This window comes from Acipenser ruthenus, chromosome 3 (genome assembly GCF_902713425.1).
Source record: "Acipenser ruthenus chromosome 3, fAciRut3.2 maternal haplotype, whole genome shotgun sequence".
NCBI lineage: Eukaryota > Metazoa > Chordata > Actinopteri > Acipenseriformes > Acipenseridae > Acipenser > Acipenser ruthenus.
Window position 1 is genome coordinate 5,499,828 of NC_081191.1, and position 24,910 is coordinate 5,524,737.

At 37.9% G+C, this 24,910-nt stretch overlaps 1 protein-coding gene across 4 annotated transcripts in view; it reads left to right on the forward strand.

Annotated features, from left to right (window-relative positions):
* LOC117394750 (raftlin-like) overlaps window positions 1-24,027 on the forward strand; it is a 40,935-nt gene extending 16,908 nt beyond the window's left edge. For 2 of the 4 annotated variants that reach the window (XM_033993263.3, XM_033993264.3), the window contains exons 3-10: window positions 2,724-2,910; window positions 11,112-11,220; window positions 13,184-13,703; window positions 16,817-17,023; window positions 18,217-18,332; window positions 19,258-19,361; window positions 20,671-20,746; window positions 21,302-24,027. In XM_033993263.3, the coding sequence (XP_033849154.3) occupies window positions 2,724-2,910; window positions 11,112-11,220; window positions 13,184-13,703; window positions 16,817-17,023; window positions 18,217-18,332; window positions 19,258-19,361; window positions 20,671-20,746; window positions 21,302-21,739 (1,757 nt within the window). In that variant the 3' untranslated portion in view covers window positions 21,740-24,027. The remainder of the gene's footprint in view (window positions 1-2,723; window positions 2,911-11,111; window positions 11,221-13,183; window positions 13,704-16,816; window positions 17,024-18,216; window positions 18,333-19,257; window positions 19,362-20,670; window positions 20,747-21,301) is intronic. The other 2 variants (XM_033993266.3, XM_033993265.3) reach the window with 2 other exon arrangements.
* Window positions 24,028-24,910: the final 883 nt, after the last annotated feature.

Below are 24,910 nucleotides of genomic sequence, written 5' to 3' on the forward strand. Positions count from 1 at the left end.
ACTCGATTTGAAAAAGCAGGGCAAGACCGCAGGGCTCAGTTATTCTCAAGCTCTCCATTTAATAAATACCTCAAGCCCTGTAGTTAAATGCCACAATACTTGTCAGGCTGTGTTTTCTTGAGTGGCTGAGTTTGCTACGGGCTATTGTAAGTTACTAATTAGCAGAAAGACTTGCCTCAGATCTAATCATAGTGATTAAGAGGGGTTGTGTTTGTTCAGCCCATAATGACTGCTAATCACCTGTTATTGCTGTAATACTTGTAAATAGAAATATAATTGCATTAGTTAAAAAAAAAAAAGATTGGTGGTTTATGGATTCTCTTGAACTCGAATTATACTTTTTTTTTTTAACTTGATTTCCCAGTTCTTGTTTGTAGCAAATTTCAAATGCTGATGTTTATAAAGTTATTTTCCCTTTCATATACATTCAGTTTTATTTTTTTTAATTCACGTGATAAGGTTGTCAATTTTGATACAACATCATAGAGAATGTTTTCATACAACAGTACTCTACACTTGAAAATGATCCATTCCTGAATATATGCAGGGGGTTGGTTGGAAATATGTCCTTAAACAATAACCGCATTTCTAATATCAAGCACATTCTTTATTTCCTATATCGGCCCCATACAGTTAGCAAACTTCTGGTAAGTTGGGAATTAATTAGGCTCCCATTATTCATTTGAACATGGGAGATCAGCTAGGGCCCTGCGTCTTACGCGACCTGCTTTCTTAGACTACACTTCATTCCTCCCACCGCAAGTTGGTCATGTAGTCTGCTTAATTAAACCACTTATTGATTAATAATCTGCCGATTCCTTTAATCATCTCAATTAGTCATTCTATTAACACGCATTGGCACGTTGATTAGGCGGCAGCAGCAGCTACAGACATTTATTTAGTCATGCACCCCTTTATTACTAATACGTCTTATTCAATATTATTTCTTAGAATGTGTAAATAAATAATTTAAATGTTTCAGTTTACTAGTAGGAACATATCATTTGTCAACAAAGTATTTAAAAAAACAGCACTGATTCCTGGAACAATTTATATAAAATACTGAAATCATAACATCAATGCTGAAACATATATATTACTAAGAAGAAGAAGAAGAAGAAGAAGAAGAAGAAGAAGAAGGGAACAACTGACAAAATATATTTAAGCCTTTCGTGTTAAATTGGGAAATAATTCTTCAGCTTTAATCATTCAAAAAATTCATTCAAAGTCATCATACATCCGTTTTCTTTTGCATATGGGAGGTATTTTGTCCATTTCTGATTTACAGTCAGCATCAAATCCTGGAATAGAATATAATGGGAGGGCTTCCAGATCCAAACTACACACTTGTTGTGGGTTGAGTATCCTTACTGCCATCAGAAAGTTATGAGCTGGTTGAAAAAAACATGGTTTCTTCTTGCATTGATCCAGGTTGTAGTAATTAGTCAGTTTTTCAGAAACGTCATGGAAGGTTTTTACACATAGTTTATTTATTGTGGCGTCTGTGCTGTGTACCTCTTGTTCCATTGCTCGGTATGTATTTATTAATTCTGCAACTTTATTATATGTTTGATGGACTCTCACTTCACAGCTTTCAAACCACAGAATCAGATCCACCAGTCCCTTGGCATGCGTCGCAATTAGGGAGAGTTGAGATTTTAAACTTTGCACATCTTTAAGCAATTTCTGGAGGTCCTTTAACACTACAGTGTTTGGTGAAATGTGCATTTGTTATGTGCATTTGTTCGTGTTATGCATGGCTCAGGTGGCAACTTTATGGGTAAAGCACAGCCTTCTTGTTGGATTGCTGTGTGGTCCAGTGGTTAAAGAAAAGGGCTTGTAACCAGGAGGTCCCTGGTTCAAATCCCACCTCAGCCACTGACTCATTGTGTGACCCTGAGCAAGTCACTTAACCTCCCTGTGCTCCGTCTTTCGGGTGAGATGTAGTTATAAGTGACCCTGCAGCTGATGCATAGTTCACACACCCTAGTCTCTGTAAGTCGCCTTAGATAAAGGCGTCTGCTAAATAAACAAATAATAATAATAATAATACCTATTCCCTTCTCAGTTGACCTGCTTTAGGAATTGCTCCTGAGTCCCGCATTTATTACATGTTTGTTCAGAAATGCACAGTTTGGGATTATCCATTTTTTCCAGGGAAATATTAGCACAAACAAATGCCTCTGTCAAATCGAAAATAACTTCTCGTCGGTGTTCATAATTTTCGTTCCCCTTGCGTTTTTTACTGGAGGACACTGTCTCATAGCTGTCAATCTCAGCCTTTCGTTTTCTGTGTTTTTTTGATAATAAATGTAGGTCTATTGTTGACTTTCGAGTGTGTTCCAAAGATAAATTGCAAGCTGTGCAAAATAAATTCTACCCATCGGTGTACAGAACACCAGGTGGATATTGTTGCGTGCGTTCACTCAATGAAATGCTTTTTGATTGCTATGTCTATGACTCCATGTTTAAGTCTCTCAATTTTTCTTTTAACGCATCAATTTATTCAATTACCATTTATACTTAGCTTTTATTTTTCTAATTAGTCAAAGCGTAATGTGTTGATTTCTTAATTGTGAATTTGATTACTATAACTGGAGTGGCTGGCAGTTGAATTACAAATGAAAAAAACAGGTCGCGTAAAACGCAGGACCCAAGAGATCACACACTCTTACTTGTGTTTTAAAAAAAGCATTTTTTTTTGTTGTTCTTGGTGTCTCCAGCAGAGATCAGCGGGTCCTCAGCAGTCAAGCTCTCGTCTCTCTATGAGCTGCCCGTCCAGCTGCAGGAGTTGTACCTGCAGGGCTTCGTCCTCGCTGCAGTCCATCCCTTCGTGCACCCGGCCGGCGAGAAGGACCAGACTCCACAGGAGGGCCTCTTCAGAGCCGTGCTCATCAAGCAGGCAGACAGGTAACCGCTTCCTCCCTCGAAAGAGAAACCAGCTGCCCCGCATTTCAACATGACGTCTACTGTGTGCTCTAGTTAATAATAACTAGCACAGATGCTCAATGTTTCTGAAAAAAAAGCTTAGATAATATGCCAGCTTGCACATCTATTCAGTTATTTATAAATAAACATGTTTTTTTTTATTTTTATTGAAGCACAATTGGATAGGATCCAAGTCCAAATCTTAGTTTGGCGAATAGAAGAATTCATTAAATGTATGAAGTCCATAATGGCAAGGGGTCACAGGCACAGGCAATGCACACACAGACACACATCTCCAAATGTTTAATAAGAGAACTGTTTAGATTAAGGATACACATGTGATTTGGTTAAGAGTGGTCTTAAGATTTGATACCCTTAATGATTTTGTTAAATGTCTAGAATACCTTGAATGGTCAGGTGTTTTGTAAGCACATCTCATCTTACTATGCTAGGAGGCTAGGGTTTGAAAACAGGTCTACAAATGACAAACTCTGTTTTACAGCAGGTGCAGTGACTTTTTATTGTGCTGATTAACAATTGACATCATGAAGATGCTGCAAAATGATCTGTCGATCTTGGGCAGGTGTTGTGACTCTCGGTCTCCCAGTTTGTGGCTCTGTCAATGACAGAGTATGTCTGGTTATACCGTCTGCCAGGTTTAAAATTGCTGGCTGTGAGCACCCTAGACGATGAGCCACAGTACGCTGCCCTAGTTCACCCTCCAACATGCCTATTGCATGAAGGTGCTGTTCTCTTGACTGACGTGGCATATTGTTTTTTTTCTGTGATTTTCTTTATTGCTTTTATTCAAGCTTGCAATTCAGAAGCTGAAATCACTCCATATCCAGTGTCCAATCAACTATCTCACTAATTAGGTTATGAAGTGCAAGCGTGTCATGGTCAAGGATGAATGATCGAGTGATTAAAAAGAAACCAGAAACATTTTGTCAATGTCCGTCATTTATATACCTTATTTTTTTTCTAAAATAAATATGTTATAATAGTGATAAGTTTCTTTTGATGCTCTATATATATATATATATATATATATATATATATATATATATATATATATATATATATATATATATATGAAATCCTGGCACTATGTATCAGTCATTGGAAATCCTGGCCTGTGATTGGGAGGAAAAGCAGATTTAACTGTTGCCCTCACATCCTTAAACCGCCGGTCAATAGTCTCCGTCTGTCATGTGATTGGTTCACATCACTGTCAGTCCCGCCCCGTTTCAAAGGAACGCCTTTCTCCTCTGCACTCTTCTCAACAGAAAATGGCTGAACACTGAATTACAAAACATACTACAAAAGAAAGATGCTCCAAACACCAAAATGGTGATTAAAACATCACTGTCACTGTTTTCTGACTTTCTGAAATTAAAACAAATTCATCTCGACGAAAACAAATATGACAGACGGGATATACCTGGATTATGCAACAGTCGCAAACCAGATGTAGACAAACTTTGCTAACTATACGGTGTGAACTTCAAAAACATGTTCTATTATTTATTTGTTGTTTATGTATTTACTTATGCTGTATCAGCTTTATTTAAACACAATATATGTCAATATTTATTACGTATGCTGTATCGGCTATATTTAAATAAAATATATAAAGTCATATTTACTATCCAACCTTGCCTCACTTTTCATTCTGTAGCAGAGTATTTTGTGTTAAAATATGATGTGTGCACACTGTGTCTGGGTTTAAACACTAAGACCTGATCAATTTACTGATAACAGTTTACAAAGGGATTCAGATTCTTTCAGTATTGATGTGTTTACTCAGTAGTACTGGTCGTAGTTTGCATGCTGTGCCAACCAAAGGACAATTTTGCACTGGGTTACATTTTCTCATTCAAATTTCCTACCCTTAAGTAGGTGTCACTGCATGTTATGGCAGTTGTGGGGTGATTAGATGAGGTCTGGCTTTATTCCATGCGGGGTGATCCTCCAAAGTGAAGCACTGTGTTGGGCTGTGCAAACAGAAGCATGCTGACACATTCCTAAGGGCCTTTGCTCAGCTGAGCTGCTTGTACCATTTTATCTTTTCTAGCTGTGTTTTACAGGCCAGGAACTGCTAATGTCCCTTTCTAATTTCCAAACCAAGCTCCAGATTGAATGTAAGGTGTGTGTAATGCTAAACCCTAGCTGTGGTTTCATTAAGATGACTTGTTGCAAGTGTGGTTAACCCTTTAAGGACCGGGATCGTGTTAACATGATCCTACTGAAGTGGGTTTCTAGGACCACGATCGTGTAAACATGATAAAAGTACTGTTTTGATGACTTACAGGACCACCGTACTTTGCAGTACAGGCTCGAACCACATATCAATGCATATGAGAGGGACTGACGTTCACTTCCTGATAGTTTTTTGTTTTATTTTTTTTTCGTGCGACGTTACTGAGAGGGGCATTTAGTGTCTAAAGGGCAGAGAAAGTTTTGGCAGCGCGGAGAGAAAAGACATCAGAGCCTGCTTTAGAGAAACTTGTAAGAAAGACATGGAAAAACACTGTAAATTCGATGTATTTTACATAGTTATATTAGGACATTTATTCTGTCTCGTGTTTTAATATATATATATATATATATATATATATATATATATGTTTTTACAAAATATCAAGAAACGAGTAGATATAAGCAGATACTATTTCATGAACTAAATGTATCAGGTACGCCTTTTTCCTTATTACTGCTAATAATGGAATGAATAACTTATTTTATTTATAAACATTTATATTGAAAAATTAATCAAGAGTTGTGTCCTATTGCTTATAAATACCTTGAGAACAAACATGTGTTATGTCATTGCAATCACTCAGGTGAAACTTGTCTTGTGATGTCTTGTGATTTGCCCAGAACGTCAATATTTTTCAAAAAAACTTTCAGGAAGTATTGTAAGGTCCCTCGGGTCATAGAATAACATGTTTTTATGCATGTATCTCTAAGCAGAATACATATTAAAAAATACTTAGAAAAAAAAAAAAATATATATATATATAGTGTTGAATAAAAAAAGTGAAAAGTTTGTATGGTTTCTGAAGTACTTTAAAATGTTCCCCAGAGTGTTGTGAGAAAAAGGACACCATTTCCAAGATGCTACTGTAAAAAGAATATAGATTTTTAGTGAATTTTTATAGGAAGAGTCAACTACAGCCAAAAACGCCTGGTCCTGGAGGAGCATCCCACTGAAAAATGCTTGGTCCTGAAAGGGTTAATCAGTAAAACCCTTGGTAGATCCAGTCCACTGATCAGCAGCTGTCAAGCGTCAGAACATACTGTGGCTGCAGGACTTTGCTAAGGCTGGGACCCTGGTGATGCAGTATTAGTCCCAACTTCACAAGTCTTATTTATCGCTCAAAACACAGTTTCTAGAATTGCTGTGTGGAAAAAGACAAGTTCCCCTTGTGGGAACGGATAAAAGGCCACATTCTTAAGTGATCAAAAGCAGCCAGTTAATGGAATCCAAATAGAAAGTTGTGGCCTAGTAGGCCAGCCCAGTGAAGTCAGATCAGAGCTTGCTGGTTTGGAAGGAGTTCTGAAGTCACAGCTGCCACAGACCTAGGGCAAGAGTGCAAACATGTGCTAACTTTGTCAGAATAATAAAATAAAAAAATACTAATTTTTTTATTTTTATTTATGGTTCCATGCAAAATGCAAAAAACCTTAATGCACAGCGGAACTATTTTTGGTTTAAATACAGTTTGATTAATACATTTTCAATACACGATATATATTAAACTCGCCATAAGTATTTGTACGTTGTTGTGAAAGGTCTTTTAAAGCTTTTAAATATGAGTGAGATTCCTTTCATCACATTTGATCTTTTCAGAGGCGTCAGTAGACAAGTGGCTAGAATATGAAGAAAAACCTGTGTTGGAAAAAAAAGCAAGAGACACGAACAATTAACAAGTCAACAACTTAAAGAAATTGAAGAAAACAAAAATGAAGCAAACACAAAAAACAACAACTGCTTGGGCTGCTGGTGTTTTTATTGATTGGATGAAAGAAAAAGAAATGGTAATCGACTTTAAACCAGTTTCTTTTTGACATTTTAAACAGTCAATTACGAGAATTCTATGTTTCAGTGTGTAATTCAGCTGGTCAAGAATATTCAATTTCTAGCTTTGTTAGCCTCTGTGCTGGTCTCAATCGCTATGGAAACGGCATTGACATAAAAATGCCAATAATGTATTTTTGTCAATAATGAAAAGACACAGAAAAGCAGGCAAAGACACTGCAGTTCAGCATCCACGCATTACTACTGCTGACCTGGAGAAGATACAAAACTCAGCTGCTCTCTCCAGCACCACACCCTCTGGTCTGGTGCAGAAAGTCTGGCTGGATATTCACTTACACATGGCCAGGCATGGCAGAGAAGGGCAGCATCTTTTTAAAGCCGACAGCTTTGGGTGTCAGCTTTGACTATGCGGTGATCTGATTCAAGCATTCAGAATCCTAAAAGGTATAGACAATGTCGACCCGGGGGACTTTTTTGACCTGAAAAAAGAAACAAGGACCAGGGGTCACAAAAGAAGATTAGATAAAGGGGCATTCAGAACAGAAAATAGGGGACACTTTTTTACACAAAGAATTGTGAGGGTCTGGAACCAACTCCCCAGTAATGTTGTTGAAGCTGACACACTGGGATCCTTCAAGAAGCTGCTTGGTGAAATTCTGGGATCAATAAGCTACTAACAACCAAACGAGCAAGATGGGCTAAATGGCCTCCTCTCGTTTGTAAACTTTCTTATGTTCTTATGTTCTTTGTTGTCACTACAGATGAAAATGGACTGGAATTTGTACCCTTAAACTACAACAAAGAGACAAAAAAAATCACAAAGCTTTTAATGAAATAAATAGAGAGCCACCGTGGGTGTATGTATGTCATGCCTGGTAATCCCCTTTGCCTCATTTTAAAAATATATCACTAAAATGCCCCCTGATGCTGGCAGTTTTTCCTTTATGCCACTGAAATGATGAAGCTATCTGGTATACTCTAAAATCAATGGGAGTGAATCACCTCGCTTCAGTGATGCCTCGCTTATCACTGGAAGCAGCGCTGTCTCGTCGCTATACGAACCACAGCACAAGAAGCACTGCTGCGCACCTACTTAGCAAAGCTGGCTTGGCGGCGAGAGAAATAATGTCAGTTACTGGTCACAGAGCAGAATCCAGTTTAAGAAGCTACTGGACTGCTTCGGATGAAAACCCAAAGCAGTGGAGTTCAGTTGTTTCCGCACCTTACGACCGTCCGTCTTAATCTGCAACTCCTCCCACAAAACTTAAGGATAAAAAGGAGAAAACACTTTCTACAGCCCTTCCTAGTGGATGTTTCATTAATTCGTCACATTTTCCTTTTTCAATGGAACATTTTACAATAAATGGAAATGTTGAAAACATCCAGTTTAATGTTTCCAGTAAATAGAACCTTGTCTGACGGACTATTTTTTCTCAAAGAGGAAGAATATATATTAAAATTGTTCTTTTTTTCTACGTTTTATTGTGTCTGTTTTATAAGCGGGATAACACACTCCAGGGCTTGTGGGTTGTGTCGCATTAACATACGTCTTTGTTGGTATGAAGTGCCTCCAACCCAACCACAGCCATATGTTAATGCAACACAACCCATGCCCTGTCGTGTGTTATCCCTTACATATGGTAAAACAAAACCTGACTAATAAAATGTGCACAGATCAGTGATGTAAAAATGTAATTTAAGCACAATGTCTGGTAACTGGCACCCTTATCTTGCAGCCTCAAGCAATTAACGGCTGGGGCAGATTGGAAATAACAGGATTTCTGTAAAATTAAAATGAAATGCCAGACTCAATGTTCCATCCTGTGGTTTTTACAGAAAATTAATTGCTGAGTGCTACCGGTACTTTGAAGGCACAGAGTGCAGCAACCCCAATACGGATTTTAGAGATCAGGCCCATCTGTGGGTGGTTTGTCTCCTGTCAATCAATCAATCTTTATTTTATATAGTGCCTTTCATAGTGGACCACCATCACAAAGTGCTTTGCAAGATGCAATAACAACAAGAAAATCTATAATACTTTATAACTGTCAACTGTAAGCCTTAACTGGAACCAGCTGAGCAGGAAATGACAGCAGTCTTTAAACACAGCCATTACAGGGGGTTCCAGCGGCACAACTTGTAGCGGAGAGCTAGATATATATATATATATATATATATATATACACACAAAGGTATTTGTTCTAAAATAATTGTTATTTAAGCATTACATTATCATAATTTCCCATTTAAGGTGTTATTTATAAAAAGTGTTCATAAGGGTCTTCTGAACATGCCTCTGCTATCATAGTATTATTATTATTATTATTATTATTTATTTATTTCTTAGCAGACGCCCTTATCCAGGGTGACTTACAATCGTAAGCAAATACATTTCAAGTGTTACAATACAAGTAATACAATAAGAGCAAGAAATACAATAGTATTTAGGACTTAAAGTTTTTTTACTTAAATTAAAACATTATATTTGTTCTGTTTTGTTTCATTGCTAGAGCTTTATATACTGTAAATTGTGCTGTGTATCCAATTAAACTTCAATGGCAGATGCCCCTTTATTCTTAAGTTGCAAGGATAAATAGCATCTGATTCACTTTTTCCAGAGCAAAAGAAAAGCAAGTGAATCAACTGCAAGTTCTAGGCAGTAGTGCTTGAAATGCATCAATAAAAAATGCTGATCTTTTTCCAAGTGAGAATATTGAAGTGACAGCTGCAAATGTTAAAGTCCCCCCAGGTTAATTTCATTTTGAAAATTGATAAAACATATAAGCATTTTGTTACAATGCATTAGCCGAATGTTGCTTCAGTTGTAGTTATTGGAGGATCGTATAATAAGAAAGGAAAGAACACAGACATGTTTGAAAGAAATTGATGAAATGTCTAAACGATGAAAGTGTAAAAACTGCACCTGCCAACTTGCTCTTTGGAAGAACAGAATTAAGGTTGAAAAGAAAATAAATTACTGCAAAAGTTACCATGAATTTGCTGCTTGTTTAGACTTTAAAACTGTAGCTCGTAGAATGGAAAAAGAAGTATGCTCGCCTGTGGCAAAGTGGTTAACTGAGTGCAGGTGAAGGTAATGCAGCAGTGATCAAGAAACAGACAGACAATGATAATCCAGGCGCAATGTTGTTTAATTTGTAAACCAATTGCCGGATGCCGTAACAACAGTAAATAATAAACAATGTTAACAGGCAATACAGCGGTGTGTATTGCTCTGTTTAAATCCACGGTTGGTTCCCAAATAATATACAGTCCCGTTCTTATTCACCCACACGTAACACAGACACAAACACAGTCCACAGTGCGTGCTCGAGTGCTCGTAGTGAAGATACAGTTCGGATGATATAAAGTGCAGTGGTGTTGATCCGGGTTTAATGCTGGCCTTTGGCGACAGCTCCGGATTGTATTTCAGCCGTCTAAATAATAACAAACAGTATTTTTAGACAGGACAAGAAACAAACAAAACACTCACGATAACAACACAGGTTTCTCCTTCCGGTTCACGTTTAACCATTTCACAAAAGGAGCAGATCACATCCCTACGTCCCCTTAAATACCGTCAACCATGACCCCTTGGTTAATGAGTGCAACCGCTCCTCCAATCAGCGGATGCCACATCGTTTCCCTTCCGGGTCGATGATTTAATGTACCGTAGCTCCGCCCCCTTTCTAGATGGCCGCCTAATCCTGGAAATGAACTGTCGGACCATCCAGTCCAGGGTACTCTGTTCTCTTTACATACCGCCCTCACAGGTCGGGAGGGAGATCTAACACCAAGAATCATTGGATCTCTGTCACATGCCCTTAACCAGCAGATTATTATGGACAACATTTAAAACAGGATGCATTGTCAGCAGCAGAGATATAGCATGCTGGTAAACATGAAGCAGCTCCTGATAATAGGAAGTAGCCGACTTGTGTGTGTGTATATAATAGTTATTCTATAGTAGTATTAGGATACATGACTAATATGTAGTACCATGGTGTTTGAAAAGCATTCAAACTGCAACATAGTGAACGTACAATGTAATGGAATGCACAGTTTAATCCACACAGACCACAGTTCTTCAGTATATTTTGTTACTGCATGGTCTGTTATAAGTGTTTCCCTCTTTTCCATACAGCTCTGAAAAAAACAACCAGAACGGTGAGCCCCACAGCCTGGAAATGAACATGTGCCTGTCTTCCGACCAGCTTCCTGGTGCAGAACTCATTCAGGGCTTTGTTAAGAGAGTGAGTACCGGAAAGCAGCTGTAGTCATGTAGTGTTAGATTTGTGGGAATGGATATTTGATCAATTTGGTTTCAGATGTATTTGCACCCAGTTCACATGGGAGGGGGCATTTTAACCAATGGCAGGATTGTATTATATTATTCATGCTTTATACATGAATGTTTTCAATTGCAAATCCCTGCACTAAATTATTATTTTTTTAATTCAAATCTCATACCCATATATAGGAATACATTTTAAATCTAGAAATAAATGAATTGAATAATCTCAGTGCAGCTGATTATTCATGGCTCAGTGGAACCTGTCATATCTTGTCCTCCTCTGTCTCAAATAAGGATTTTTTTTAAACCAGTGTCGCAGTGAAAAACATTAGCATATGTTTCAATGATCTATTTGTAAATTGTAAAACAAAATCATGGATGCTTAAATTATTACCATTTGAAATATTCAAGTGTAGGAGACTCTTCAGCCACTTTGGCTTCAAACAGTTCTACAGCAGCTGATAAACCACTACAATAAACAACAGTCAAGTGTTTGTATAACACGCCTGTCACATTCTGTACTGAGAATGACCCAGCTAGTGTAACAGTGTTGTGTGAGATCAGGTTACAGCAGGTTACTGGTGGTGCAAATAAGCCTTTTTTGTACAGTGCAGGGACACGCAACACGCAGCCCGTGGGCTGCATGTGACCCGTTTATCATCTGACTGCGGCCCAGTGTATTAATTCCATTTCACTTATACTAACAGTTCAAGATTAATGCTTTGTTTTTAATTGTTTTGTATATTTTTGTTTGTGATGTGTATCGTGCAGTACGAAGTAAAATGAACAGTAATTCTTAGGGAAATTGCATATCTATCTATCGATCTATCTATCGATATAGAGATCGATCGATCTCTATATCTATATATATATATACACACACCCACTCGATATCTGGCGGGTGTCGGGGTCCAATACAAATCCGCAGTATATCGAGGCTGAGATAGCGAGAGACCCATAGAAAAACAAATAAGCTATAATAGCAAATGCTGTACAATCACTCCCTCGTTTTATAGGGGTCGTCAGGGTCCAAAATCGTCTACGCAACCAGCTTTTTCTAATTTTTCGTATAAAAAGCAGCACACCATTTTAATTTGTACTGCGGATGGTAATTGCTTCTCATCAACTTAAGTCTCCAATTAATTTCATTAATCTTCCTCTCCTTTCTCAAATGCATAAACCGGCACATAGAGGTTTGTTGTTGCTAGGGAGTCGACTGCCCTGTGACTTTTGCTAGTGCATTGCTTTTAAAAGCACTTCAGCAAGTAGATATTTAATTTGCTTTTCGTTATTGTGCAGTGTGTGTGTATATGATAACAGTACGATATGAATGCTTTGATTTTAATTGTTTTGTATATTTTTACAAAAAGTAATTCTAAGTGCAATTGTCTATATATATTGCAGCTAAGGCATGCACAGTTAGACTGTAAAAATGGGGAGCCAACTCCAGGACCACGATATATCCGAATCCGCAGTATAGCGAGGGGCGACATAACGAGGGGTGGGTGTATATATGCCTATGTATATTGCAGCAGTGGGTTAAACTCGGATTATTCTTTAGTAATATGCACCCTGCTATAAACGTGAGGTTAAACTAGTTTTCTGGATATGTGGCCTGTGATAAAAGTTTGGTTGTGCACCTTTGCTATAGTGGATAAGATGCTTGCTCTGGGATTGTGTCCATTCTCCAACCTGTTACCCTTCCATGCTTTAATGTAAGGTTCAATATGAACCCCCTACACACCACAGGAGGAACAGTGCATCAGCAATACAAAAACATGCACATTCCATATCATTCTTCGTAATTGTTGTAACAAAAAACAGAACATTTAGTTTTTTGAAGATATTGTTTTAATTCACCTAAAGTTCTTATGTTTGCCAAATGTTAAATACAGACTCTTTGCTTTCTTTTGAATCCATAGGTGCAGGTAGCTGCAGAACAGGGAGTGAAGTTTGTGGGGTTCATCCAACAGTATGGTTTTCCAGTGAACTTGAACCCACACTCCTCTGAGGCTGAATCGTCGTCATTGCATTGCAGCCGGAGTAGTTCAGAGAAGGAGGAAAGTTCACAAAATCTCATCCCTGAGAGCAGACCAGATTCAGTGGAAGCCAATTGTGAGCAGGTGGTGAGTCGCTCGGGTGACGTGGAAGTAAATGTGGAGCAGCAGGTCCTTGAGAAATTATCTCAGACTTTGTCAAATGAAGATGAAGGACAGATTGAAGTGATGAACTCCGCTGAATTGGCAGAAGTCAACGAGGTGGGGGATAAGCCTGACGGGGCTTCTGAGGCCAAATTGGCGGCACCCACAACAAATGGGCCTGCTGAACATTCGGCAGAGGATTCCAGTGAGCACATGGAGGTGAACCAGGACTCTGAAAACAGCAGGGACAACGGGACGCCTGGAAACACTGAACACACAGAGCACAAAGGATCGAAAAGGGGTACGTGAATCCAAAACAATGTGCAGGTTGATTAAAAAGTAATGTGTAAGAGGAGTTATTTTGAAAAGGGAAGGAAATGCATGAGAAAGACCTGCATTTGTCCCAACCTATAAATTAGGAATAAGTAATCATGATGTCAGAAGATATTGTGCCTATGGGTACCAAACTTTAACCTGCAGTATTAACCAGGCTAGCATTTTAACAAATGCTAGCTTACAAAGATATTTTAGGCAACTGAGATTCTGGTTACATACAGTATGTCACTGTGGCATCATTGGCTAATTTGACATCCCTTTTCATTCATTTCTATATTGGGACCATTACAGGCCTTTGTGCAACATAGTCTTTATGTGGCTCAATGCATTGTTAGTTTTTTGTGCACAAGTCCCATGCACTACCCTCGCCACAATGACTGTTGAAAGCGGTATTCTAACGAAAATGATTTATGCATGTTGCCAGAAGAACGAACGCTGTAGTCTTGATGGACAGTGTGCTGTATGCTGATGTTTGTACAGTGTTTCAGATTAAGAGATAAGGATGCTTTAATTGTGTGCATGTGCTAACTTACTCGAGTGCTGCTGATACAAGTGCTTCATTGTGCAAAAAAAGGTCAAATGTGAAAGCTTTTGCTTTTTTGCAGACCTTATTTCTCTCTGTGATGAAGACATGATAAACCTTTAGCTAGCTGTTTTTTTTTTTTTTTTTAATAGAGACCCACTCATCACAAAGACATTATCCTCAAACAGAAATATTCTTTAAAATTCACAACTAGCACTGAAACGCACACTGGCAACTGTTGCTACAGTTTTGTTTCGCATGTAAATCAAGTATCAAACTAATTATTTTCAAACTGGGACCAACCACCAGCTGAATTTGACAGAGGGGTGCCAAAGAAGATGAAATGAGTGTTGATTTGAATTCCGTTTCAGCACCCTGGCAGCTTTGAGATGTGAAGATAGCAGCTTGCCACACAGGGTATAATGACAAGCATAGGATCCCCACATAGTCGCAGCGAAAACATTTTAATGAGGGTTTTGCACCAATTGAATTCATGAGAAGGGACATAAATTAGATAAAAGCAAGTTGCTTAATTATAGTTAAAGCATCCACACACACACACACACGTTTTATGAACCATAGGAAATCTCTGTGCTGGCTTTTCCATGCAGTTATCCTGGTTTCCAATGCAACATGAAGGCTCAAGGGCACAAGATTCCAGATCATTGTTATAAACGCATTAATAGGTAACTATTTTTGAACTGGCGAATACACTGGAAAGAATAGGTGAAGCAGGAGTTAATACAGAAAAACAGATCACTGTGTCATATTGTTTGGAAAAATGTATCAAACTTGAAAACCAATCCCTCCTGTAGATGAAAATAAAAAATAATCTTGAGGGTTTTTTTTTAGACGTTGCTAAACTGGAATTGATTTTATTTGATAATAAATATTATTTAAGATACACTATTCAATAGCCAAAGAGTTATTTTAGACTGACTCCCAATCGAGGAATCGTCAAAAATAGTTGTCTGTAATTCAAGTTTTGTTTAGTATGTTGACATTTGGTTATTTCAAGTTTAATTTGCATTACATTTATGTATTGGTTAAATGAGATTAAGTTGTGGATCCAAATAAATATCCATGCATGTTACCAATATCTGTTAGTATATTTTTGTCTAAAATATACACAGACGTATTTTAATTTACTTCTTATTAGATCTATTGTATGGACAATATCTGCACAACCCAGATGTAGTGATTATTCGGTTACATTAAAAAGAACACAGTGTGAGCCAAGCTGTAGCAGAGGCCCCTCCTGTGTGCATTGCAGTTGATATTGATATATGCTGCAGACCTCACACACATGCTAAACATTTTACTTTGTTTGCATCTCCAGGATATTAAGAAATGTTTCTAGCTGAATTAGGAATAAACAACTGCTTTTGTTTGTTTTACTTTCACCAAATAACTGCAGAGAAAACCATATGCTAGCAATTTCGTGTTTGCTAACTCACACAGACAGATGGTTTCATGGCATCTTATGCTGTGCCTAGCAATTTCTTCTGGCTGTCTAACATGAGTGTGAACTTGTAGAATACTTCTGGGTAAAGTTTATGTCTGAATGTCCACATTTGATGAGGGGTGTCTAACAATACACAATAAACACAATCAGATATGTACAGTATCATGATATGCAGGTCACAATAGAATATGCACATAATAAGGAGCAGATGTTGTGAAATCTAAACAAATGATCAATTCTGATGGACTATTTATTCATCATATCACAGTCCACACAATACGCATGACGATATAGTCGTGCCACCTAATTGGGATACTGTTAATCAGGAGTTGTGCTTAAATGGGATACAACTGGGAGACAGTTATTCCCAATGTTATATTACCTTGTTTAATTGGGATGTCACTTCGTTTAATTGGGATACAGTATTTTTATATGATAAATGGAGATCGCTTTTCAGAGCAAGATGGGTTCGCGTAGCACAGTGCAGTGAGTATGTGGTTACGATGTGACTTGCGTAAATTGCGTAAACCACGTTGAACTCTTGAAGGAGCTGAGGTCTCCTGTGTTTTCTCAGGCTGCTGTTGCAAAGAAAGTTGGCATGTCAACATTGCAGGTGCCTCGCCTTGTGATAAGATGTGATTTCATTATTTTTCATTTTATATAGAAATCAAAAAAACAGTGATTAATTTTGTATAGGAATAAAAATAAAAAAATGGACTCATTTAAAAAAATGTATTTAACCTTTAATCATAATGTGATGCGATTTCATTCTGCTTCTTTTAATTTCGAAACAAAAGTGTGACTAAGGTCATCTCAAATGCGACTGTACAATGTGTCATGTCAAATAAAAACAGTATCACAATTCAGTGATACACAATCAATTTTTACAGCTCTACTGCACAGATTACCCTAGTGTATACCCTTTAGTTTTCACTGCATGCCGTTCATTTTCTGTGTAATTAAGAAGGGGTATGAGATACTGCCCTAAGAGGCATTCTGACAGCTTCCTGAATTGAGGTCGAAGTCTTTTTTCACAGTGTTGTAAATTGTATAAAGCGATTTGGTTGATGATTGTTCCCATTTCTAACAGCAGAAGTCCAGACATTTGCACTGTTCAACACCCCCAACAGCCAGCAGAGCTCGTGCAGGTATTACACAGTGAAGGTGCCTCTGAAAGTCCACAGGAAAGGCCAGGGGGTCAGCAGTGTGGAGGCAGACTGGCTGGATCACATGACCCAGCACTTCACCAATGGGGCGCTGCTGGTTGACGGGTACTTCCACCTTGAAGCAGAAAATGGTACAGCATCCGTAAATTATTTATATTGTGGATGGTGCATTGATGTGGTAAACTTACTTTCTCATCACCCTGTATATACTGCAAAAACAATTCATTTTGTCAGATGAAAGATGGTATACAGACATTTAAAAAAAGAAAAAAACATTGTCAGCTGTCAACAGTTAACAAAGGCCAGGCAGCAGGACCCAGTGATCCCCTGAAAGGGAGGTGGAGGACCTGGACAGAAATGGAACAAGAGTTCAATGGGTACTTCCCAGTTTTACGGCTCTACAAGGCTCTGTGAGACTCTGGGGTTTGAAAACAAATGGTTTTGCTGTCTCTATCAAATGCCTGTGAACTGTATCCATTTGTTTTTAAATGAAAACAAAGGTATGGGGGGGCCACTTATAACATGTTTAGCTTTTAGTCCTTCTGATACCCTCATGCATATAACAATGCTGTTAAAGCATTCCTGATGTCTGAGAAAGATGCATGCACAGTGGGGTCTGAGAGCGTTACCCAGCAGGTCTCTTTCCATTTCACATGTGGTGGGCCTCAGTAATAGAATGTGTATTGCAGTAGTGAGGCTGAGGGTATTGACTGTAGTTTTATAAAAGGGAGGATGGGGACAACAGATTTGTTTATCTATTCTCCGAGTCATTCTGCAGTCATACCTACAGAGATGCTGCTGCTTAATAGATCAGCATGTTGCTGCTTCAGTAAAAAGCCTAAAAAATAAAAAGCCTGCTGTTTCATTAGTATTTGAGATCTCTAAATTAGCTGTCTGGACTGCAATTCAAAGGCTCAATGAGAGAGGCTAATGTCTGAAATGGAAGACAAGGTCATCATTACAGTGCAAATCCAACCTCATTTACAAATCAGGGATTTGTTGGATTCACACACTGATTACAGGAAAAGTTCATTCTGGTTCCAATTTGTTTTTTTTCCTGGTTCCAGGAATACAGTTTTGAGGGATATAGTTTCTAGGAATACTGATAGTCTAGGAATAATTCTGCACTACATGAAAATATGATCTATCTACAGCATGTTGATCTGAGGAACTGAACTAGGAAAGTCAGGTTATTTACAAACTACCTATTGCTAAAGCGAAAGTTAGCCTCTAACTATACATGGTTTCGACATGGGCAACAGCCAGCCAACCATTATGACATTTTACCAGTAAAGCACATGGTTTCTGTTTCTGTGCTGTGCAGAGTTGACACCCCGGTCAGTGGAAGGCACGTTCATATTTGAGGAGGCTTCTGAGATGGACTCGACAGCTGCACAGGCCTACGATGCCATTGTCGTGGAACAATGGACAACTTTCCAAGTAAGCTGGGTTTTAATTTATTTATTTCAACTTGTTGTTTTGTTTTGGTTTTTTTTTTTTGGGGGGGGGGGGGTAGGTTTTGATGCTTTAAAGGTTAAATTAAGGTGGCACGGGCTATGAAATGACTGGTAATACGACACTTTGTACTGTGTGTTTTTACAAAATATTAAGGGAAACAGTCTCCTACAGTTCACACAACTGAAACATGGAATCTGTGATTATTAACACTTTGTGTCCTCAATATGAACCATGTCAGACTGAACAGTTACATTGGTTCTGGTGATGGTGTGATGAGCTAATGTGGCAGCTGTGCAAACCACGACAAGTTCCTGTTTTGAGCTGTGGTGAGCCGTGCTGTCTGCACATGTTCAGCCTGCACTCGCACGGAACCGTAAACCGCTGCAATGTTTCACTGAAGAACAGCACGTTAGCCTGGTCTCTCAGCAAGCAAGTTTATAAAATGTATAATGTGCACCCAAACTCATTTTCAACACTGATGACACTGAAAAGTGCTTCTCGTTGAAACGTCAGTAATTTGATTTGTTGTTTCTTTTAGTATTTCTACATTTGAAATATTCACTTTTTATATTTTGCGCTTCTTTTTTGGTCCCTGATGAACCTGTACGATACATATACAAACGTTGAGGTTGCATGCAGCTGAAAAGACCCCACCCCTGCTCACATTTCTATCCACGCAGACCATGTCATGGTTTGTGTTGTCTGAACACTGACAGGATGTGGAAAGATACTTATATCGTTTTGTTTCCATCTGACCAAGACTGATACACCTGACTTCAATTACCACAATGGAAAATGAAGGGGCACTGCATCCGGCTTTATTGTGAAATACGTAGAAATAGCAACTGTGTAATATACAGAACTTGCAACAATCCTGTATTTATGTTATAACTGATCTCTTTTCCAGGGTGCTGAGATTAAGACAGATTATATACCCCTGTTGAAATCTCTGGCTGCCTTTGGGTGGAGGCTGACCTGTGTGCTTCCTACTCCAATTGTGAAGACAAACAGGTATTCAAATATATGAATCTGCAAACTAGTTCTTGTTACTAATAGCAAAGCAGACAAAAGCTACAGCCCACTTTCAAGGTGGTAGAAAAAAAACTATTAATTGTCTACCTAATTTTTTCATTCATTGAGAGAAATACAAAAACGTGATCAGTTACGTGAGGTAAATGAGTAGACAAACCAAGGGGTTCCCTTTAGCAAATTAACTACAATGTCAATTCAAGGTTGATGCCTCATTTTGTGAACGTCTCACACAAGCACACGTGCTACTGTTCTGTTCAGTTCTGCCTATCCGAATGCACATTCAAGTATCTGCAACTTAAGACAGGTGCATCCAAGTCTGCTTGAGAAATGTATAGCTTAGGAATGCAGCTTCAGGTGGGATTTGCATTGTTGTTATGGAAATAATCAGCCTTCTGGACCGTCTCTTCACAGAGGAATGTCTAATTAAATGTTCATAGGCGGTACAGGACAGCAGTGATTAATTGCATGCCTGAACTGAATACTAATATACCACTATAAAAATAGGCTATGTCTGTTTTGGGAATTCATCTAATTAATCAACGGTACTGTCTGAGTTATAACTCATTGTTTATATTGTGATGACTTTTTAGGTGAAAAACTACAAAATGCTTTTTTATAGGAACCAGTACTAAGTGATTGATGAAGAGCGCAGTCATGTTTGCTTTTAGCTGGTTTAAGTGTAAACTAATTGATCCAGTTTGGGATCGGCATAAAGTAGGTGATAAAAAAGGATACATGTTTTATTACATTTTCAGTTTTATGAATATTCTTTTATTACTCTTCTGCAACTATTGATATGCTTATCAACAACCTGCCTTTGATTGGTTGTTTTGTTTAATTATTGGAAGTCACTGTCTTCTGGTCCTCAGTCATTTGCCCAAATGAGTTATGCCCATTGCAGATAGACATGCTGTATAATTTAATGTCAAATCTCAAGGGAAAGTGCTGGACTACAGAATTCAATCTGGTAATGCCTCTAGCATCCTACAGTAACAATATGACAGATGCAGTTTCACATGAAGGAGTGGGTTCCGGCTCCCAGTCTGGAAAGAGAAATGGTAGTTTCAATGTAGGCACAGTGTAGGGTAACTGCAGTTATATTAGTGAGGCTGGCCACACTGCAGATGGTCAAGTCAAATGCACTCTCACCATTGAAACCACAGCTATTGTATCAAATCAGTACCAGTGTGCTACCCGAAGCTGTGGTCAGCTATGGGCTTTGCTTATAAACTGGTATTATATAGTTTCCCAGTTCTCCAAACGATTTAATGAATGTTCTCTTTTCCAGTGAAGGGAATTTGGCGACAAAGCAGATTGTTTTTCTCCAGAGACCTTTCCTACCCCGAAAGAAAAAGGAATCGAAGGTAACCGACCTTGCATTCCTCAGCTTGTTTCTCTTGGCAGTAATGTGATATTATAATAGGTTTTCCATAGAAACATGTGAGGCTTAGTGTCTAATTTAATGTGGCCCAATTGGATTTTGTTTGCAGATGCATAAACATTTAAAATGCTGGTAAAACATGTTCTATAATACTGGTGCACTCACCATTCAGGGACACGTGTGCACTAGAACATTTCATCCAGAAAGAACTCCCTGCAGGCACTTTAAATTGAAATCCAGACAATATTCCGATAACTCTGAGAGGGCTGTTGATAAAACTTCACAGTTTGTGTGTAGGCTGACTGTGCTGAAACTACTCTATAACAGCTTGTACCGAAACCATGTAATTTTAGGGTAAATGTTAGTCAGTTCTGAACAAATCCATTGTTTTAACCCTGCATAGGAGAAGTTTCATTTTACATTGTTACAAAGCAGATATACATTTAGCACATTTGTCTGTAATCAAAAATAACTTGCCCTCCCAGGTGTTATTGCTAGAGCCCAGATTTTTATTTCCCAATTTTTATTTTTTTTGCAGAAATTAAACTTCAAGACACGAAGCAAGCTAAATAAAAACACAATCAAAGATTTATCAAACCGGAACCGAAAAACAAACGCATCATACCTGAAAGAGAAGGAGCAGGAGGACCAGAACATTCTAGAAGACGTGCAGAAAGAGAATGAGAAAGACACAGAACAGGAAGACAGAGAAAACAGCATGGAGAAAACCAGTCCAAATGAAACAGAGACACAAGATACAGGAAATGAAAAAGACAGGGAGTGCGCAACAGAGGAAGAGCGAGACAGTGAGACAGCTGCACCGGAACAGAATCCAGAATCACAAAGCACTGAGACCAGCGGAGGAATTGAGGGGGGCAGTGTTAATGGCTGTGATGCCTCTGTCCAGGAGACATGTGCAACAGACACTTCATGCGACACCAGCTGTGTCCCTGAAATCAGCTGTGATTGTGATTAGAAAACAGAAAACGGCAATTGATAGTCACCTATAAGGGGAAAGGGTTCAATCGCTCACAGTAACCCATTCTCTTCACTCTCCAGATAAGCACACTCAGGAGGACAGTCCTGTTGTGAACTGCAGACATTATCCAATAGCCAGGGAAGTGGGGCCTTGGCAAGGATACTTTGGGTTGCTTTTTTAAAACAAGCTGCTTTGAACAGTTAATTAAATGAGGCAGAAAGGATACAAAACTAAAGATGGTTTTTAAAGGAGAACATGCTATATTGCAAACTGTACATTTCACCAAAAACCTACAATAAATACACAGTATTCTCGCTTTATTTAAGCACCAATTAAAATGAGATCAGTCAACTCTTTCTAACATGGAAAGGAAACCAACTGACTTTTAGTATACTGGTATGACAAAAATAGATCAGTCATACCCTAAAGTTAAACACAAGCAACTGTAAGTTGCACAGTAAGTTTGCTTTCTTTAAAATATAGCTTATTTTTAAAGTCTAGGGTAATATGGTCGTGGTTGTTTCCTGTGATATGCATCATTTTCTAAACAACTGTTTGCAAACGCAAGCAGACTGCCACTGTAGTTTCTACATTCTAGCTAATGTAAATTAAACATTTGTGAAGATTGAAATGTTTTTGACCTCTTAATGTTAGGTATGTGTCTTCATGGTAAGCAAGGTCATTTTGGAGTGTGCAGAAATGTTTTAATATTGTATGTAAGTGGACCAGCAATGCACAACAGTCCACAGGTTTCTGGATAATAAATATAATCGTGACTGAATCTAACAATCTACAGTAAGAACATGTCCTCATCTTAAGTGTCTATAAGCACATATCTTAAACAGTTTCTAATTAAACTAATTTAGTAAGCTTTTTGAAATGTTACCAAACGACCACAGTATGAAACAAAGCAGAAAACAACTGTTAAAACTAACATTGGAAAATGAAATTGGTCCCTTAGATTATTGGTGTTGAAACGATCTTATAAAAGACCATGGTAAATGTGCACGATAATTTTGCAATTTTCCCATGCTTTTCCTATAGCTTACCAATGTTTGCTGTAATTTTAAATATTTTTTTTTACCATGCTTACCTATGCTTTCCCATACTTTGACTGTCCTTCATTACACTTTGCTATGCTTTTACTATGGTAAACTTATATAAGGGTACTTAAAGCTGTAATACAAAATAATGGTTTTATCTGCTAGTAAAACACATTTTAGTTAAGATGTTTGGAACCCCAGATGTTATGGTTATTTCTACACTACTAACACAGTGCATGAATGATCATGTTTAATTTATATAAACAGATGGAAATGATTTTATGTGACCAGTACTCTATGCCAGTTTGGTCATATTTAAATATTTTAATTGGACTGTCAGGACATATGCTCATTAGAGAATCTTCCTTTTTAAGTGGGAAATACAGTTTTTGTAAAGCAAGTTAGTTGAAGCTACGAAAGATAAGGTATAATCAGAATAAATTAAATATGTATCCTAAATCACCAGTAACATACATTAAAAAAGAAAAATAATAATCTAGTCTAGTATGGAAAAAATCACGTACTGTCAGCCTGTAATGGTTTTTACAAGTGCCCTTGCCTTGCTCTCAATGAAATGGAAAGGTTAGCTGAGATGACAGGGTTGCCAGTAAGGACTGTGAGTATCTTCAGATATGTTCCACTTGCATGGCTCTTGTTATTGGCTGGACCAATTCTGTTATTTAAGCTCTTTTTCAAATCACATTTTTTGTATATTTGTGTACACTTAGAAGTGAATTTAGAGCATTATTCATATTCATTGTCTTAAATGTGTGTCACTACAAGACCCCCCTCCTCAAAGGAAAGATACCTTCAGTCCACCTTGACACCCACTAAAACATGCACACCTTGCCAACATTTATAATTTGCCATGAGATCCTAAATGCAAGAAGTTTGTTTAAAATAGGTCAGATGTGGTGATAATTTAATGAGCCCCCAATTATCTGGAGGGATTGATTCATAAAGCAATTGTAACATAAACCTATCTCGAGACAAGTAAACATGTATTTGGATGCCTTCTCAAGACACGCCTTTAGCTATGTAGTGGGACAGTACATAGCTTAGTTTATTTTATTTACGATGCTAGCATACCATATATATTGTTTAAACACATACTTTAAATATGCTGCTTTGTGACCCGACCTGAATGACGACACAACCAAAAAACATTCTGCTTTTGCATTTCCTGCAGTTTATGACATTTGATTACATCACTGTACCTTATGTGTATATAATGATATTGATGGCAGGCATTATGTTAGGAGACCTGACTTGACATGTTTCTGTTGAGAAATCATGAATATGTTTAACCCAGGCTGTACAAGAAAGGTAATCAACTTACCAAGAGGAAATAACAGCATCTGCACGTGACCTGCCTACACCCAAAGCATCTTTAACTAATGTGGACAGTAATGTGGAGACCAGAATTAAAGCAAAATCGAATTCTAGAATCTCTTGCTGAGAGTTAGACAGTTTAATATCATCAGTCGAATTCTAGAATCTCTTGTTGAGAGTTAGACAGTTTAATATCATCAGTCGAATTCTAGAATCTCTTGTTGAGAGTTACAGACAGTTTAATATCATCAGTCGAATTCTAGAATCTCTTGTTGAGAGTTAGACAGTTTAATATCATCAGTCGAATTCTAGAATCTCTTGTTGAGAGATAGACAGCTTAATATCATCAGTTGAATTCTAGAATCTCTTGTTGAGAGTTAGACAGTTTAATATCATCAGATGAATTCTAGAATCTCTTGTTGAGAGTTACAGACAGTTTAATATCATCACTACTCACACAGTGGTTCTAATTTAAACTGTCCCTTTTTTTTTTTTAGAAATTCTTTACTGAGAAACTACTTTTGTAGTTTTGTGTTTGTAACAAAAACAGCCTTCAAAGATACTTATTTTTATACACAGATTTATTTGAAACAGGCTTTTAAATCTTGTTATGTAAACTATATAATACATGTCGATATTCACTGCAGCGGTGGGGTATTTATGTTACTGACAGGCTTGTTAATTCTCGGATCTCTGAGAGTATGTGAAATGAGATCTACATGGGTTATTATCATAACCCCAGGCAGCGTTGAGGTACAGCTTTTAATGGCTGTACAAATAGCAAGCAGAGGCG